The sequence below is a fragment of the Leucopleurus acutus genome, assembly GCF_964270905.1.
Source record: "Leucopleurus acutus genome assembly, chromosome: 16".
NCBI lineage: Eukaryota > Metazoa > Chordata > Mammalia > Artiodactyla > Delphinidae > Leucopleurus > Leucopleurus acutus.
Window position 1 is genome coordinate 16,996,395 of NC_139158.1, and position 18,394 is coordinate 17,014,788.

The window sequence follows — 18,394 nt, forward strand, 5'->3', positions numbered from 1 at the left end:
CCAAGTGAGATGGTGCTGAGAGTCATTACACTTCCCTTACTTCCAGTGCGTGCTGGGACTTTGGGGGAGGTAGGATGGGCGTGCGGAAGTTGGGATGAGGCAAGACCAGTGTTGGCATTGCTTCCGAGTGTAGGATTTGACCTTGGGGGAGGGAAGCCAGACGTTCTGTCTCTGTCGTCTCACAGGTGTGGGGAGGTCCAGCCTGATCGGGCACTGCCATTCAGAAAGGACCCATTGGTGTGCAGGACTTGACAGCGGAGATTCTGAGCCCAGTGATGCCCAGATATGATTAGGAGGGGGCTGCAGCTCTTGTAGGGGGTAGAGCCGTCAGGATTAGGTTTAGCTGCAAGTAATGGCGGCCCCAAGTAACTGGCTTCAGTGGAGAAATGTATTGATTCCTTTTAAAAGTTTCAAATCTAGGGTGGCTCTGCTTCATGCGGTCTTCAGGATCCAGGGGCCTCTCCATCATCCCTGTGGCCTTTGTCCTCATGGACTAACAGGATGGCTAGAGCTACAACCGTCACATCTGCACTCCAGGCAACAGGGTAGAGGAAAGGCAAAGAAGAAAGGGCAAAGGTTGCATGTCAACAGAAAGGTTCCCAGAAGTTGCCCCATGACACGGGCTTATATCCCCTTGGCCAGAACTTGATCACAGCTGCAAGGGAGGCTGGGAAATGAGGTCTTTATCCTGGCAACCATGTGCTCAGCTGAAAGGCAGGGGTTTTATCATTAGGAAAGAACAGGAGAATGGATACTGGAGGATGCGCTGCCGCAGGAGCGTAGGGCACCTCCCTACTTCCCTGCCCTGCCGCCAAGGAGAACCCTCGCCAAGAGAGAACAGGTGTGCAGGTCTCTTCAGACAGCCTGGAGGTCAGGAGAGGGCTCTGGTCCTGGGAGTCGGGGTGGGGAAACTGAGACAAGAGTTCAGTCCTAAACTGTCCCAACATGGGGGGCCTCGGGGGGCCAAGGCTCAGGGGAAATTCTTACATCCAGTATGTGCGGTCACCCACGGCCCCTGCTGGTGGGGCTGAGTTTGCAGTTTCCCTGCAGTGTCAGGAGGTTCAAGGGCCTGAAGTGCCCCGTCTCTGACCCCTCCAGGGTGTTGGGAGAGGCGGGACAGGCAAGGGGGCTGCGTGTCTTTGAGGCTGGTGACGTTCCTGTCTCACAGACGCTGTCCCCTTGAAGAGTTCCAGCCAAGTGGCAGCTGGTGAGACTGAGGGGCATGTGACAGGGAGCCCATAGTGCTCTCGGGTCCAGGAAGAGGCTGGGCTCCCCCACTGGGCAAGCTTTTTGCAGTGGGGACTACCTCCTCTGTTTCCTCTGCTTCCCAGTGACGATGCCCTGTTTCGTGGCTACTTGTGGCCATCCCTGAAGTTTCGAGCTGAGCAACTCGGGCCACAGCTTCCATACTGAGTTCTTCAGAAAATACTACAGCTGCTAATAAATAGCTGATATTTACTGAGCGGGTACAATGTGTCAGGCACTGGGCCAAGCACTTTAAATGTATCAACTGAGAAACCTCCCCACAACCTTGCTAAGAAGAGACTGACATTCTCACCCCACTTGACAGATGAGAAAACTGAGCCTTAGAGACATTAAGCCACTCACGTCTCACATCTCATAAGGAGCAGAGCCCATGCTCCGTACCCCTCTGTTGTACTGCATCTGAGGAGCCAATACCTGTAGGCAACCTCTACGATGCTCATCCCATAATCCCCAAGGCCTTGGAGTTCCTGGGTCACCTCTGCTCCGAATCTGGCTTCCAGGAAGCTGGGCCTGTGTGTGCATATGTAAATGTGTGTGCATGTCTGGTTGAGGGTGAGGATATGCATGCATGGGCAGGTGCTCCTCTGAGAGTGTGCACGTGGGTCTCGTGTGTGTGCCTGCATGCATGCTCGTGGGTGAGTGTGGGCACGGAGGCATGTACACATGTGTGCACGTATGAGCGTGTGGATGTGCGTACATGCGTGTGTGTGTCGTCCACATACAGTGTGGACTGTATGGTGGCTTATTCCTGCCTCGTGTGTGAGGACCGAGGCCCCAGAGGGGTTGTATCTTTGTGTTTTACTGGCCACGTGATTTTGCTTTCAGGGCTTGGTGGCCACGCCGAAGACCTTCTGGCTGTGTGTATAAAAATGTTTATAAGAAGCCTGAGTGGGCTGGCTTTGCAGACCAGTTTTCATGGGCTCACTGCCTCTCAAGCACTTAGGCTCACCTTTGGGGCTGGCGGGGTTTGGTCAGGCAGCTCTGTGGGCTGTTCCTGAACCTCCCGGCCCAGTCCTCCCAGGGGCACCTGCAGGAGCCTAGTGTCCCCGGACCCCTCCATGTGCTCGCCGAGTCCTCTCCACGCTGTCTGTTTCACAGATGAGGACCCCAGGCTGCAGAGAGAGGGGGACTGGTTCAGGGTCACCCAGGGAGTCCGGGCCGATATTGGAGCCCAGACGTGTTCTCTCCCAAAGAACACTCTTCTCCCACGTTCTGGCTGCACCCACTCCCGCTGTGACTTCCTTCCTGCTCTGCAAAATCCGATCATAATAATTAGTATTAGGTGACACTAACACAAACTGGCTTTCATGCTGTGCTTACCACGTGCCAGGTGCTGTTCTGAGAACTTTATACCTGGTGGCTCATTTAATCCCCATTTTACAGATGAGGAGACTGAGGCCTAGAGAGTTAATTGACTTGCCCAAAGTCACACAGTCAGGATGCTGGGATTTAAAACTGAGCTGTCTGGCTCTTAAATGCCTGGTTCTTCTGCTGAAAAGCTAGGCCTTCCGAGCCCCTCTCTCTCTCTCTCTCTCTCTCTCTCTCTCTGTGTGTGTGTGTGTGTGTGTGTGTGTGTGTGTGTGTGTTGTGAGTGAGTAATTGAGGCCCTTCTGAAATGGGCCCCGTCTTTGCCATTTTCTCCAATACCCTCTGTCCTTTCCTCCCTACCCTCTTCCCTGGCAAAATGCGTGTCTGTCATCAGTGTTTTTCCCATGGCATATTTTTGTTAGTTCTCCTGATCATTCTAGCTTTGCGCTTCACGTGGGAAATATCTTTTCATTTTAAACTAGCTTAAGCCACAACCATTTTTCATCTGGATTCCTGCCACAGTCTCTCAACTGGTTATGTCCTTCCATTTTTGACCCCTGCTTCACCGGTGGCCAGAATGACCCTGTTAAAGCATCAATCATCTCATGTGGCTCCCTGTTTAAAACCCTCCCTTGGCTCCCATCTCATTCAGAGTAAAATTCAGTGTCCTCATCTTGGCTTGTAAGGTCTGGGGGATCTGGCCCTGTACATCCGGGATCTCATCTCCTGTAATCTCCCCTCCCTCACCATGCTTCAGGTCTCCAAAATCTTTACTGTTCCTGAGTCAGCCAAGCTAGTGTGTGCCTCGCTGTTTCCTGCTCCTGGAACACTGTTCTCTCAGCTCTCTGCACAGCTGGTCCCTTCTCATCACTCAAACGTCACACCTTCAGGGCAGCCTTCCTTGAACATCCTTAGAGCAGCCCTTCCTCCTGCCAAGTCCTTCTCCACTCTCTTCAATGTTTAGTTGTCTTTACATCACATAAGAAATGTACTCAGTGCTTCTTTGATTAACTGTGGTCTCCCCCAAAAGAATGTCAGCTCCATGAGGGCAGGGATTTTTGTTTTGTTTGTGACTCACTGTATCCCCAGGGCCCAAAGCAATGCCTGGCACTGTTGAATTAATGAAAAATGAACATTGATTTTTAACTGTATACACTCTTGTTATAAAAATTATAGCAATTTTTAAATGTGTAAATGAGAAATGAAAGTCTCTTATAAGCCCACCCTTAGATATTCACTGGTAATGGTTTGGTTTATGAGTCCCTGAAGAAAGTTAGAAGGATGAAAGATAGATACATAGGTAGATAGATAAATACACACACATACGTATATACACATATATACTTATACACCTGTATAAAATCATAGATTGCTTTTTATATCAATACATAGAACTCACTTATCTTTTGGAACAGCTGTATAATAGCCCATCACACAGAAACAATTTATCTAACCAAGCCCTATCACTGGACATTCAGATTATATCCCCAGTACACTTTGAGAATCTTGTATCACAGCTGAATAATAGTAACCTGTACACATATCTTTCTCCCTCACGAGAATGGGGCCCTCCGAGCAGTGGTTTCTTATTTACCTCTGGGCCTCCAGGGCCCAGCCCAGCACTGGAGCCCTACTGGCAGAGCAGAGTAATAAATTCTCTGACAAAGATCTGCCCAGCAGGACATGAGAGGCAGAGGAGGAGGAATGAATTAAGGACGCTTGAGCAGTTTGTGAAGATGAAATGTGCAAATGCAGATAAACAGCAACGTCTGTGTATTGTGAACTTGTTACTGAAAATGCAGAGGAAAAGCTTCTTATGCTTCCTAATCTTCCTCTTCAAGGTTTCCCTTGTCTCTCCAAATCGCAACCTCTTATCCCCTGGGGCCAGATTCTCCTACCAAATAATTGTGACCAACTGGATACTTTTCAAACCTAGTGTATTGGTCAGCAATAGTCACTATAATGCTGTGTAACAAGCCATCCCCAAACTCAGTGGCACTCGGCGTGTAGTTTTTTGCTTGCATGTCTGTGGGTTGGCTTAGGTTTAGCTGATGTAGGCTGTCTTGGTTCCAGGCTGCAGACTGGGCTCAAGTCCGCTCCACGTGTATTCTTTTTTGGGGGCCAAAGAGAGGGGACAGAAATGCAAGGTGGCTAACTGCACAAGTACATAAAAAAAAAAAAAATTCCTTTTTTTTTTTTGGCTGCACTGTGCAGCATGCAGGGTCTTAGTACCCCGACCAGGGATTGCACCCATGCCCCCTGCCATGGAAGCGTGGAGTCTTAACCACTGGACTGCCACGGGAGTCCCATGCACAAGCACATTTAAAACCTTTGCTTACATCCTATCTGCTAACACCCTGTTGGCTAAAGCAAGTCATGGGGTTGCATCCAACATCAATGGGGCAAGAAATACATGACCCAGGCACGACCCACGTGGAGGGTGGAGTGAGAATGAATATTTGCTGAGTGATAGTCTAATCTGCCACGCCTGGGCCTGACCACAGGCCTTAAGGATGATTGACAGCTGGCTGTGCTGGAACTGGCCCAGCTGGGTTTCTGGGTGTATGTGCTTAATTTGCTTCTCAGGGTCTCCTCTGGTCATTGTCATCCCAAAGTGACTTATTTATTTTTCCGAAAGTAACCAGAATATTTGAGGGAGGTAATTCATTCCTTCCCCAAACAATCCATTAAGCAACCTCTGCATGCCAGTCACCTGCACACGTGCCTTCCAATTCAACACATATTTCCTGAGCACCTACTTTAATCCAAGTTCTGGGCTAGGTATGGGGGGCAATGCAAGGACGAATGAGGTGAAGGTCCCTGCCCTACAGGAGTGGGAGAGAGCTACGGAAATGGTTATCAGGCACCGTGGGAGGGCTCCAGCCGAGGAACAAGGAGGCCCCCCTCCAGTGCAAAAGGCTAGGGACATGATGGCTGCCACCTCCGATCCTGCCGTGGGGCAGGGGTGGGGGCGTCCATGAGGATTTTTGGGTTTTCTGCCCTTTGTTATGTTAACTGGACCCCCCAGTAAAGATCTGTCCCAAGTCATTTGTCAAGGTGCGGTATGGGGAAAATTCCCAGTTCCTAAATCCCAGGTTGGAGCTTCCCCTCACAGGTGGATGGGTTCTCACTGTGAATGAATGAAGGAAGAAGGAAGGAAGGAAGGAAGGAGGGAAGGAATTGAGCTCGTCCTGATTCGTATTTGCCACCAAGGCTGTACTGGTAAATCGCTGTGATTCCTCAATGCCCATCAACACACACCGTGGAGTACGGTGCAGTCTCCAGCTTCTCTCAGCGGTACGGATGTTGGGCAAACGGAGCCAGATTCAGAAGAACACACAGTATGTGATTCCATTTGTATAAAACTGGAAATCAGGCAAAACGGACCTGTGCCGTCAGAAGTCAGGACAGGGGTTACCCTTGAAGAGCGAGTGTGACTGAAAGGGAGCCAGTGGAGGGCTCTGGCGATGTTAGGTTTCTTAAGCCGGGTGCTAGTTACACGAAGTGTTCAGTTTATGAAAGTTCATCAAGCTGTACGTTTGTGATCAATGCCCTTTTCTGTATATGTGATACTTCCATAAAAAGTAAAACAAAAATTTCCCGCACTGAATTCTAAATTATCTTTCTAAACTGGAAATCCAGCTCCATCAGCCTCCTGCTTAAAGGCTTTTCCTGGCTCCTAAATGTACACCATGTAACACGGCACTCGTGGCCCTTCGTGATCTAGTGTGTGTCCGCCTTTTCCACTCCACCTCCTGTAATCCCTCATGTGGACCTTGTGCTCCAGCCCCGCCTCCTTACTTGCACACATTTGCCCCCAAACTCTCCATCATATGTCATGCCTCTGTGCCTCTGCATATTCTCTTCCCTCTGCCTGACCTACCTTTACCACCTCTTGTTTGCCATGAAAACTTCTATTTATCCTTCAAAGCCCAGTTAAGACATGACCTCTTCTGAAAAGGCACCTCGGACCCCAGAAGTACCCACGGTGACTGGTGCTATTGGCACCCATCACACTGCCTTGAGATGGTCTCCTCCACCAGACTGGACACTCCCTGAGGACAGGCACTGGATCTTGTCTTTCCAGTGGCTCCCGTGCCCCAGATGGGGTTGGCACACAACAAGAATTTAATGAAGTTTTGTTGAATGAAGGAAAGAAGGAAGGAAGGAACAGGGGCCACGTTATAGGTACTGGGTGTCCCATTTGGGTTTGGAAATCTGGATCCCGACTCTGGAAGCCGTGGTCTCCTCTGTCCCGCCTGGGCTGACCTGTGTTTTAAGCCATCCCGGCTCCCTGCCCCTCTTTCCCAGGGAGCTGAGATTTTGGGCAATTTTTGTGAAACAATCTCCTAAGCTTGTAGGTTTCATTTGTTTAATATTTCAGGGATGTGCAACAATGTGGTGGCTCTGTGGCCACAATCCCTAGTCTTGCGTGAGTTATTTCTCAACTGAGTTCCTATGAGTCTCCTGTTGCTTCCCTCAACCTCTCTGTTCTCCGTCTGAAATCGATTTACAATTCTGCGGCTCACTTAATTTATTTAGTGCATTTTATTGATTTATGTCATAGAACTGAAAGGTGCATAGATCAGAACATGCCGAACAGGGAAGGGAGAGGGGAACCAGCTTCCACCGTTGCCCGGACTCTGACATCGAACTGCAAGCAGGTCAGCCTGCTGGCGGCAGCCTGAACGCACCGAGTCACTGGTGCGTCCTCATGCCTGTGCATTAATCCTGGGTGACCTTTTCTCCCTGGCTGCTTGGGGGACTCACTGTCACCTTCACCTGCCAACCCAAAGGTCCTGCCTCTGTGAAGTCCTCTCTAGACCCCAGGCTGAGTTAGTTATGCCCGCTCTGGGCTCCCAAGTCACCGAGTACACGCCTGTGGTCCAGGGCCTGACAAAAAGGGAACCCTGATTCTTTCATCCCAACAAGACAGACAGTTCAGGACACAAAGAGGCAAGAGACTGGCCCGAGTGGTCCACACGTCCATTTTTCCCTCTCACCTGCCATTCCCAGACAACATTGAGCTAGTTTTTGCCGCCCTCTGACCGTGGGTGGGGCATCGTTTGTCTGAATGGCCCTGGTCCTTCTGTGGAGGCAGCAGAGCTCTGGCATCCTCCTGCAGAAGGAGATCATTTCCTGGCCATTCTCAATAAACTCACAACACAGGCCACCTCACCTGGAGCCATTCCATTCTTGGAAGCAGGGCAGGCTGCAGCCTTGTTTTCGGGGAAGGGCTGCAGGGACCTTTGTCCACCTTCCCTCCACCTTCCCAGGGCAGGCTAGTGGGCAGCATCCCTCGGTGCCAGGCTGTGTGCCAGGAGCTGGGTCAGTGAGGAGAACGCCTCACAGCTTCCGACCTTGAGGAGCCTTCTAGTGGGGGAGACACACAAGGCGGTGGAGAGTCACATCTGTGAATCAGGGACCCATGGGGGTGCCCAGAGGCCTGTGGAAGGAAAGATGGCAGTATAGGAAGGCTGTGTGGAGGGTTCCATGTGGGGAGGGTCCTGAAGGATGAGTGGCATTCCTTCTACTGCATAAGGGTCACAGCGGTGGAGGGGTGTCATTCCTGGTAGAATGAATGACATGTGCAAAGACGTGAGACCCAGTATCCTTGTGCCAGGCACGTGACAGATGTGCAGTAGACACTTGCTGAATGACTGAAGAGTGGAAGGAAGGTGTAGCCCCGAGAGGTTAAGTGCCTTGCTCAAAGTCACACAGCAAATTTAGGTTAGAGTCACCTGCCAGGATCCTGAGGGCTTTTAATCAGCATCCCGCCCACCCTGCCAACACCACCCATCCTTTCTCATCTCACCCTTCCTTCCCACCCATTCCTCCAGCCTCATTTTCTCTAGCATCACACATGGTCCTCCCACCTCCCTCATTCTGAAGTGCTGGTTCTGCCACTTTCGTTCTGAAATTCTGGATTCCTCTAATTACGTGCTCTTATTAAAAGTGATTAAACCCCCGTGCCGGTGGAGGACTGCTCCCGGAGATCACAACATCCAATAATTGCTTTAGTTGCTCTAATTCCAATTATTCAAGATTATCTTTCCAGGTAATTAGGTGTCTGGGTAGTCTCGCCTGTTCGCTCTCTCAGAGAGTGTCATATTAACCCCAAACGGTGACCAGCTTTCATGTTTCATAATTGGAAAGAGTTTCTCCATGGTGAGAAGACTCCGTTAAGTGTAAACAGTGGTAATTAACATTTCGAAATGACTCTTCGGTCTTATCATACTTTGGTTTGAGAAATTACCTCGGATGCTTAAATCCAGCTCTTTGCCCCTCTGAGCAGAGGTTTCAGCAGCATTGGGGAAATAGGGCTGAACTGCACGGGGGTGGAGGCATTTGAAGGATGGCTCCTTTGCACATTCTAGGAAAGTCTTTGCATGGGCTCGTTTCCTTCTGGATCTCTGCCTGGATGGGAGGCCTTGGGATGGAATTTGCCGTAAGACCCTTCCATTTGGCCCAGGCTTTGCATTCACACAGGACCTCCACTTTAGACAAATGATGAGTCCTTCAAATGAAGTTGTACCATCAAGGCCACCAGGTACAGTTGTGTAGGTTACCCACTGTGCAACTCTGGGGGTCATGATTCATCTACGTGAGTGGCATTGGGTTGGGCAGTGCACATCCTGTACAACTGTAGGCAGGGGCTGGGGATACACAGACTGGGTTAAAAGGAGACAACATTCAACATACAGGTCTATACCTGCACCTCATTGCTGAACCGCACTGCCTGTGAGGAGCAGGGAATTTATAACCCGATTTTGTCATGTTTCTTTTCTAACTGATATAATTTCATTTATATAATATACAAAGAGTGAGAGGCACAGAGTTTACATGTACAGTTCAGTGAGTTTCAAGAAATGCATACATCCATGTAGCCCACATCCTTGCCGAGATGTAGAACCAGGGCCAGCTTCGTGGGCACGTGACCTTATAGTCGCATAGGGTTCCGTGCACGGAAGGACCCTCCATTTGGTTTAATGCTATACTGTAACTGTCTTGAAATTCTTTTTTTTTTTGAGTTTCTGAAGCAGGGTTTATTTATTTATTTATTTTTTGGCTAGGCCACATAGCTTGCAGGATCTTAGTTCCCTGACCAGGGATCAAACCCACACCCTCAGCAGTGAAAGAGTGGAGTCCTAACCACTGGACCACCACGGAATTCCCCCTGAAGCAGGGTTTAAATAGACTTTATTGTTACAAGGGAGGCCCTACCGAGCAGCGCCTTCTAAACGGATACATGTGGTCCCAGGATGGCAACATGGAGAAATGGAGAGGTCATGATTGCAGAAGAGTTCACTGTAACTGAAGGACAGGATCCCGGGGAGGCCGGCCAGGAATGCAGCAGACATGATCAGGACAGGCCGGGGTGGCCAGGTCGCAGGCTGAGGGAGAGGACAGCTACTGTCTCTCCCGCTTCTTATAGTTCTGCGGGTGTGACAGGACCCAGCCCGACGGCAGGAGGAAACACAGGAAGCAGGAGGTGAGCCCAATGGCAATATCCATGGTTCCGAGCTGCTCCCGCGGCGGCTTGGAATGGATCTGGGCCCGCGGCACAGGGAGCCGCCGGGCCGGGCCTGTCAGGGCCCTCAGCAGCAGTGGAGTCAGCACAGACATGACCGCACAGAGTAGACTGCAGGTAGCAGGCAGCCGGAACCCAAGGTCGCGAAGTCAAAATCTGTCTTGAAATTCTTAATAATTTTTTCAACAAGAGGCCCTGAATTTTCTTTTTTTTTTTAAATTAAATTAATTAATTAATTTGGCGGCGTTGGGTCTTCGTTGCAGTGTGCTGGCTTTCTCTAGTTGCGGCGAGCGGGGGCTACTCTTTGTTGCGGTGCGTGGGCTTCTCATTGCAATGGCTTCTCTTGTTGCGGAGCATGGGCTCTAGGCACGTGGGCTTCAGTAGTTGTGGCACGTGGGCTCAGTAGTTGTAGCTCGGGGGCTCTAGAGCGCGGGCTCAGTAGTTGTGGTGCACGGGCTTAGTTGCTCTGCGGCATGTGGGATTTTCCCGGACCAGGGCTTGAACCCATGTCCCCTGCATGGGCGGGCAGATTCTTAACCACTGTGCCACCAGGGAAGTCCCCTGAATTTTCATTTTTGCACTGCCCTCCCGATTTGGGCTGTATACTGCACCCCCATATTATTATTCACTTACTAGTTCTCTTTACGTTGATTCACTTACAGAGTCGAATTATTTTCTCCCCATCCTGAGCAATGAGGTCTGTCAATTCACGGTTTTAGTGTGCCATGTTATTTTTTTCCAAGGTGCTTGAAAATAAATAATAATAGTACCAAAAACTTATTTCTGTTTTGCCAATGTGTCAGACGCAGCTGATTCCCCCAACAACTCAGTGAGTTTGTGCTGTCGTTAAACTATGTGATGGGTGGGGAAACTGAGGCCCAGAGAAGTTAAGTTAACTTGCCCAAGGCCATATGGGTTGCAGTGGTGGTGCTGGGTTGGAACCTGGGCAGGTGGGCTGCAGAGTCCTTGTGCTTTACCATTCCACTTGCTGCCCTGATGCGAGCTATTAAAATAGAAGAAGAATCCCCGCGACTAGGGAAGGACTAAAATCTAATGAAAGGAAGGGACGAGGTAAGTGTTGTCTGGGTGGGGCTGGGAGGGAGAAAGGGCCGTCATACCACATGGGATGACACCTGTCATCCTCCAAAGCCCTTATGACTCATGCATCTAATGCTGCTTCCTTCTTGTTATGCTTCTAGTTCCAAGACAGGAGTCTAACCATCACACATGGGCTGTCAGGTGGGAAGGCCTCAGAGAGCTGGTCTCACCTGCTCCATTTTGCAGATAAGAAAACTGAGGCCCTGAGATAAAACTCTTCGTGGCTGCCGTGGCCTGAGCACAGGTAGACCTCAGAGATATTGCGGGGTCAGTTCCAGGCCACCGCAATGAAGCAAATATCGCAATAAAGCAAGTCACACCAATTGTTTGGTTTCCCAGTGCATAGAAGAGTTATGTTTACACAATACTGTAGTCTATTAAGTGTGCAACAGCGTTATGTCTAAAATACAATGTGCATACCTTAATTAAAAATACTTTATTGCTAAAAAATGCTAACCGTCGTCTGACAATGCAAGATTGCTACAAATCTTCAATTTGTAAAAGCGGTATCTTCAAAATGCAGTAACAAGGTGCGCCTGTATAATGAGCGTACAAGTGGCATACCAGTCCCTAAGAAGTGGAGTCCCCACTCTGGGGCAGCCTCCCCCAGCCCAGCCCTGGCAATTCTTGGAACACTTGTTGAGCACCTGCTACATACCAGTCCCTTTCAGGCATCTTATCCCATTTAATCTTCTCAACAGCCCACAAAGTGGGTTTACTGTTATCCCTCTTTTCAGATCAGGAAGCTGAGGCTCAGACTAAGACACTTGCTCCCGGTCCAGGGAGGGGCAGAGCTTGGGTTTAATCACAGAGCTGAGTGCAGTGTTAATGCAGAGCACGGGCTCTGGATTCAAATTGTGACTCTGCCTCATCAACTGTGGGACCTCAGGCATGCTTCTCGTCCTCTTTATGGCTCACTTTCTTCATCTGAAAGATGGGGTAAATGGCATCCACTTTGTGGAATTCTTCCGAGAGTCAAATGGAATAATCCACGCGAGGGGTTAGCACGGGGTCTGTCTCAATCAACACTAGCTTGAATGAATATTCCAGCATAATTCCGCCATCTCCTCCGTTCGGCCCGACCAGCTGGAAAGCTAACTTGGCAAGAACTCAAATTTGAGTTTACTTCTACTCAACTAACCTTCATTGACTCATGCACAGAATTCCATTCCCTGCTAAATACTTTCACATCTCTTGGTTCATTTAATTCTGTTGACAGCTCTTTGAGGAGGCGCTGTTATCTCTGGTTTACACCCAAGGAAACAGACTCAGAGAAGTTGAGCTACTTGCCTGAGGTCACACAGCAAAGCAATGTATCCCATCAGTCACGTGCTATTTCTGCCACACCTCACAGGTCTTTCTACCCTGCCTGGGGCCTCCTGGCCCCTCTTCACTCCTTGGGCCCAGGAAGTTCTTTGGTTGGCTTTGCTGTGTGTTCTGACCCAGCCAGGTGGCCCCATTGGCTCACAGCTGTCAGGGCCTGCGTGGAGCAGAGGGAGGTGGCAGCTAAGGGGATCCATGGCTGCTGCTGCTCCTGGCACCCTCTGCTCCTCACGCACCACATCTGCTGGCTCCCGCAGACTCGTCATTTGCAACCATCTGCCGGGCTCCCTGGAGGCGCTAAGTCTGTGATGTGACACAGAATCTCCCAAACCCACTGCCTTTAGCCTGTGTGAGGAGCAGAGAGACCTCATCTATATCTTGAACCCACTAGGAACAATGGACTTAAGTTAGAGGCCCTTTCAGGCCCCGGAGGGCTGAAGCCCCTGCCCTGGTTTGCTACCCAGGAATTTGCTCCTGCAGACCTGGTGCCGTTTCTGGAGCCAGCCTGACTCCCATGGGCTCTGCTTCGCTTAGGCTTTCGCCTGAAATTTCGAGTTTAAAAAGTCCTGTGTCTCTTGGCAGGGATGCCCTGGTCCCCTGCTTGTCCACAGAATCTCTGGCCTCATGGGCTTCTGGTATTCAGCGTGTGTTTTGCCAAAGGCAGAGAAAGGCCCTGTGTGTGTGTGTGTGTGTGTGTGTGTGCGCACTTGTTCCGGAGACACGAGGAAGGAAAGTGGTTTCTCCGAAGCTGGTGTCTGTCTGTTGGTCTCATCACACACTCCTCTTCCCTGGCCCATCTCTGGTGGTGAGGGCAGAAGCTGTTGGTTTTATTCGTTAGTTAAAATTTTTTTTGATTGGGGGGTACCAGCCTTTTTGAGATATAATTCACTTACCATTTGTTTGTCCCCTTAAAGTTCAGTGGTTTTTAGTGTATTCACAGAGTTGTGCAATCATCACCACTATGAATTATAGAATATTTTCATCACCCTGGAAAGAAACACTGTTTCCTTTAGCCATCATCCCTCAATCCACCAGACCCCACAGACTCACACAACCAACGATCTCCTTTCTGTCATTGTAGATTTGTCAATTCTGGACATATACGAACAGAATCATATAACATGAGGATTTTTGTGCCTGACTTCTTTTACTTAGCATAATGTGTTTTTTTTTTTTGCGGTACATGGGCCTCTCACTGTTGTGGCCTCTCCCGTTGCGGAGCACAGGCTCCGGACGCATAGGCTCAGCGGCCATGGCTCGTGGGCCCAGCCGCTCTGCAGCATGTGGGATCTTCCCAGACCAGAGCACGAACCTGTGTCCCCTGCATCGGCAGGCGGACTCTCAACCACTGCGCCACCAGGGAAGCCCTTAGCATAATGTTTTAAAGGTTCATTCATACTGTAACATGTATCAGTACTTCATTTCTTTTTATTGCCAAATAATATTTCATTGTGTAGAGATTTATTTATCAACCCTTTTTAAAATTGGGAAATACAGCACGATTCCAAAAAGTACATAAAATATATAGCTTAACAAATAGTTGAAAGCAAAAACTTTATTACCACTGAGGTCAAAGAAGAAGATCATTGCCAGCATGCCATGTGCCCCTTCCTGAGCACTACCAGCTCCTGTCCCCAGAGGAAAGTAGTCACTGCCTTGCTTAGCTGTACCTCAGGGTTGGCAAAGCATGGCCCGCTACTTGTTTTTTTTGTTTGTTTTTGCGGTACGCGGGCCTCTCACTGCTGTGACCTCTCCCGTTGCGGAGCACAGGCTCCGGACACGCAGGCTCAGCGGCCATGGCTCACGGGCCCAGCCGCTCCGTGGCATGTGGGATCTTCCCGGACCGGGGCACGAACCCGTGTCCCCTGCATCGGCAGGTGGACTCTCAACCACTGCGCCACCAGGGAAGCCCCCGCTACTTGTTTTTGTAAATAAAGTTTTACTGGAACACAGCTACGCTCATTCCCTTATGTATATCCCTGGCTGCTTCCATGTTATAATGGCAGAGTTGAGCGGTTATGGCAGAGATGGTATGGCCTGAAAAACATAAGATATTTCCTCCCTGGCTCTTTACAGAAAAGGTTAGCTGACCCTGCTTCATAGTTTACCATCAAGTATGCAAACTTAAACACAATAGATTTGCTTGTTTTTGAACTTTCTACATAAATGTGATCAAATGATGAACCTTTTTGTGTCTGGCTTCTTTTGCTTAACATTATGTTGATCATTATTGTAGTCCGTTCGGGCTGCTAAAAACAACAGAAATTTATTTCTCACAATTTTGGAGGCTGGAAGTCCAAGACCAAGGCATCGCCAGATTCAGTGTCTGGTGGGAACCTGTTCCTTGGTTCACAGACGCCCGTCTTCTTGCTGTGTTCTCACAGGGCAGAAGGGGTGAGGGAGCTCTTTGGGGTCTCTTTTTATAAGTTATTAATCCCTTTCATGAGGGGTCCACCTTCATGATCTAATCACCCCCAAATGCTCCACCTCCAAGTACCATCACATTGGGAGTTAGAATTTCAACATATGAATCTGTGTGTGTGTAGGGGACACAGACATTCAGTCTGTAGCAATCACGTAGCTGTAGTTTGTTCATTTTTATTGCTGTGTAATATTCCATTGTGTGACTCTAAGACCTTCTGCTTGTTCGTTTTACTCTTAGTGGGTATTCGGGACATTTTCAGTTTTTATTATGAATAATGCTGTTAGTTCAAGTGTGGTCCCCAGACCAGCAGCATCAGCGTCACCTGGGAGCCTGTTAGAACTGTAAATTCTCAAGCCCCACCCCAGGCCTCCTGAACAAGAAACTTCGGGTTGGGGCTGGCAGTCTGTGTTTAACAAGCCCCTAGGGTGATTCTAATGCATCCTCCAGTCTGAGAATCCCTGCTGTAGTGTTTACCTAGACATAGAATTACTGGGCCAATTCTGTATATCTTTAATTTTGCTAGTCGTCTTGTTTTCCAAAGCGGGCGTACCAATTTATACTCCCACACACGTGGTATGAGAATTCCCATTGTTCTGTTCTCGACAATGATTAGCTTTATCAGATTTTTAAAATTTGCCCAATGGATGGATGAGAAGTGGTATCTTATTGTGGTTTTCAATTTGCATATCCTTGGTTATCAGAGGGGTTGAGCATCCCCTCATGTTTATTTGGGTTTTCTCTTGCGTGAAGTACCTGTTCACATCTTTTGTCTATTAGATTGTTTGTCTTTTACTTATTGCTTTATAAGGTGTTTTTTTTTTTTACATATTACTGCTTATTTTACATATTATTGCCTTTGTTGCTTATAGGTATTACACACCTCTTTTGTCACTCTGTGGGCTTGCCTTTTCACAGATGTCTTTTGATGAATATAAATTCTTAATTTTGAAAATTGTGGTAAGACACCCATAGCATAAAATTGACCATTTTAACTATACAGTTCAGTGGCAGTAAGTCCATTCACGTTGTCATGCAACCATCACCACCATCCATCTCCATACCGTTTTTATCCTCCCAAACTGAAACTCGGTATCCATTAAACACTAATTCCCATTCCCCCCTCCCAGTCATCGTTCTCCTTCTTGTCTCTATGAATAAGACTGCTCAAGGTACCTCATATAAGTGGGATATGCAATATTTGTCCTTCTGTGCCTGTCTTATTTCACTTAGCATAATGTCTTTGAGGTCCATCTATGTACCTCACTGTGGATGTGTCAGAAACAAAATGTTTTGGTGTGGTCTGGTATATATACTATATATACTATATATATATATATTTTTTTTTTTTTTTTTTGGCGGTACGCGGGTCTCTCGCTGTTGTGGCCTCTCCCGCTGTGGAGCACAGGCTCCGGACGCGCAGGCTCAGCGGCCATGGCTCACGGGCCCAGCCGCTCCGCGGCATGTGGGATCTTCCCGGACCGGGGCACGAACCCACGTCCCCTGCCTCGGCAGGCGGACTCTCAACCACTGCGCCACCAGGGAAGCCTATATACTATATTTTGTTTATCCATCGGTTGATGGACGTTTGGATTGTTTGTACCTTTTGGCTATTGTGAATAATACTGCTGTGAACATTGGTGTACTAACGTCCATTCAGATCCCTGCTTTCACTTCTTCCACCCAGAAATGGAATTGCTGGATCATATGGTAATTCTATGTTTAATTTTTTGAGGAACCACCATACTGTTTTCCATAACAGCCGTACCATTTTACATTCACAATGCACGAGGGTTCCAATTTCTCTCCGTCCTCACCAATGCTTGTTATTTTCTGTTTTGATAACAGCCGTCCAAATGGATGTGAGGTGGTATCTCACTGTGGTTTTGATTTGACTGGTGATGTTGAGCATCTTCTTGTGCTTTTGGGCCATTTGTGTATCTTCTTTGGAGAATGTCTATCCAGGTCCTTTGCCCATTTATGAATTGGGTTGTTTGGTTTTTGTTGTTGAGCTGTAGGAGTTCTGTATATATTCTGAATATCATTCTTTATCAGATATATGCTATGCAAGTATTTTCTCCCATTTTGTGGGTTGCCTTTTCATTCTGTTGATAGTGTCCTCTGATGCACAAAAGCTTTCAAGTTTGATGAAGTCCAGTTTATTTGCTTTTTCTTTTGTTGTCTGTGTTTTTGTAACCAAGAGATTATTGCCAAATGTAACGTCATGAAGTTTCCCCCTGTTTCCTTCTAAGAGCATGAACACACACGCACAACTTATTCATCCATCCATCCATCTATCCATCCATCCAATAATTTTGATTCTCCAGCTGCATGCACATCCTTCTGGCCTCATGAAAAATACTCCAAGGCTGTCCCGGGCCCATTCGTCTGGAAAACCTTTGCAAACATTCATTTGTTCCTGCGTTGTACTGGGTGCAGGAGAACTCTTCAGTCTTGCTACTCTCCTTGTCTTCCTTGGGAGATTGGGTGATTTCTGCTTTAAGATTTCCTAGTCTGTTATTCTCTCCCTGGCAGGATGGTGTGTGCATGTGTGTGTGTGCATGCACGCATGTGCATTGGCAGAGGGTGCAGGGGCCCCCTTCAGCGACCCACTCCAGCATCTGTGCTTTCTTGCTTCCCTTGAATTAGCAACACTAGCTGCTGTAACAAAGACACCTCCAAATCTTAGTCGCCTTCCGTGGTAAGAGTTGGTTTTCCCATCACGGGAGGTCCTGTGCAGGTGACCCCATGGCCGACCCCCTTCCTTATGCTCATCCAGAGCTCCAGGCTCCTTCCCCTGCAGGCTTTGGAGTCTTCTCCATCCAGCCAGAAGTTGGGGAAAGAGGATGGTGTGGGAGGTCCCTATGGGCCGGGCTGGGCTGGGAAGTGGCTCCTTTCATTTCCGCCCACATTCCTTTGGCTGGAACTCAGTCTCATGGCTGTACTCAACTACAAAGGCTATAGGGAAATGTAGCTTATTTGTGTGCCCACGAGGAAAAGGAAATGGGCTTTGGTGACACATGAAAGTCTCTGCCATACCCTCTGTCTTCCCTTTCTCTGTCCCCCAGGCCGGGGGAGCTTTATTGAGTGTGGCCGGGGGGAGAAGGGGCAGGAGAGGGGAGGTAGCCCAGACCTTCTTCTCTTTTTCTAAATACAATATTTACAGTAAAAGTTGTGGCTTTTAAACTTAAAAGTCCAGGCTTTTGCACCTCAGAAGCCTTGCTCTTGTGTCCTGAGACCTGGCCCTGCTTTCCCCTGGACCCCCTCCCCTGCAGCAGTGGATACAGGTGGGGAAGGACAAGGGGTTCAGGAAGGCTGTGGGAAACCTTACCTAATGTCTCAAAAAATTATCCTGCTACTGTTAACTCAGGAATCCAGTTGTGTGTCTGCCACCCTTTAGTTTGCAGATACTAGTTTCTTGCACGTTTTAAAAATCAAAACGTCCA

At 48.7% G+C, this 18,394-nt stretch overlaps 2 protein-coding genes across 6 annotated transcripts in view; one reads left to right on the forward strand and one right to left on the reverse strand.

The window, feature by feature from the left end:
- The window catches only part of GSG1L (GSG1 like), a gene marked incomplete at its 5' end in the record, with an annotated part of 219,725 nt that overhangs the window by 82,327 nt on the left and 119,004 nt on the right, over positions 1-18,394 (forward strand). The window lies entirely within an intron of this gene.
- LOC309973205 (cytochrome c oxidase subunit 8A, mitochondrial-like) lies at positions 9,985-10,200 on the reverse strand (the record flags this gene model as incomplete). The annotated part of the gene is made up of 1 exon (XM_082857244.1): positions 9,985-10,200. The coding sequence occupies one exon, from the start codon at positions 10,198-10,200 to the stop codon at positions 9,985-9,987; it is 216 nt and encodes a 71-aa protein (XP_082713370.1).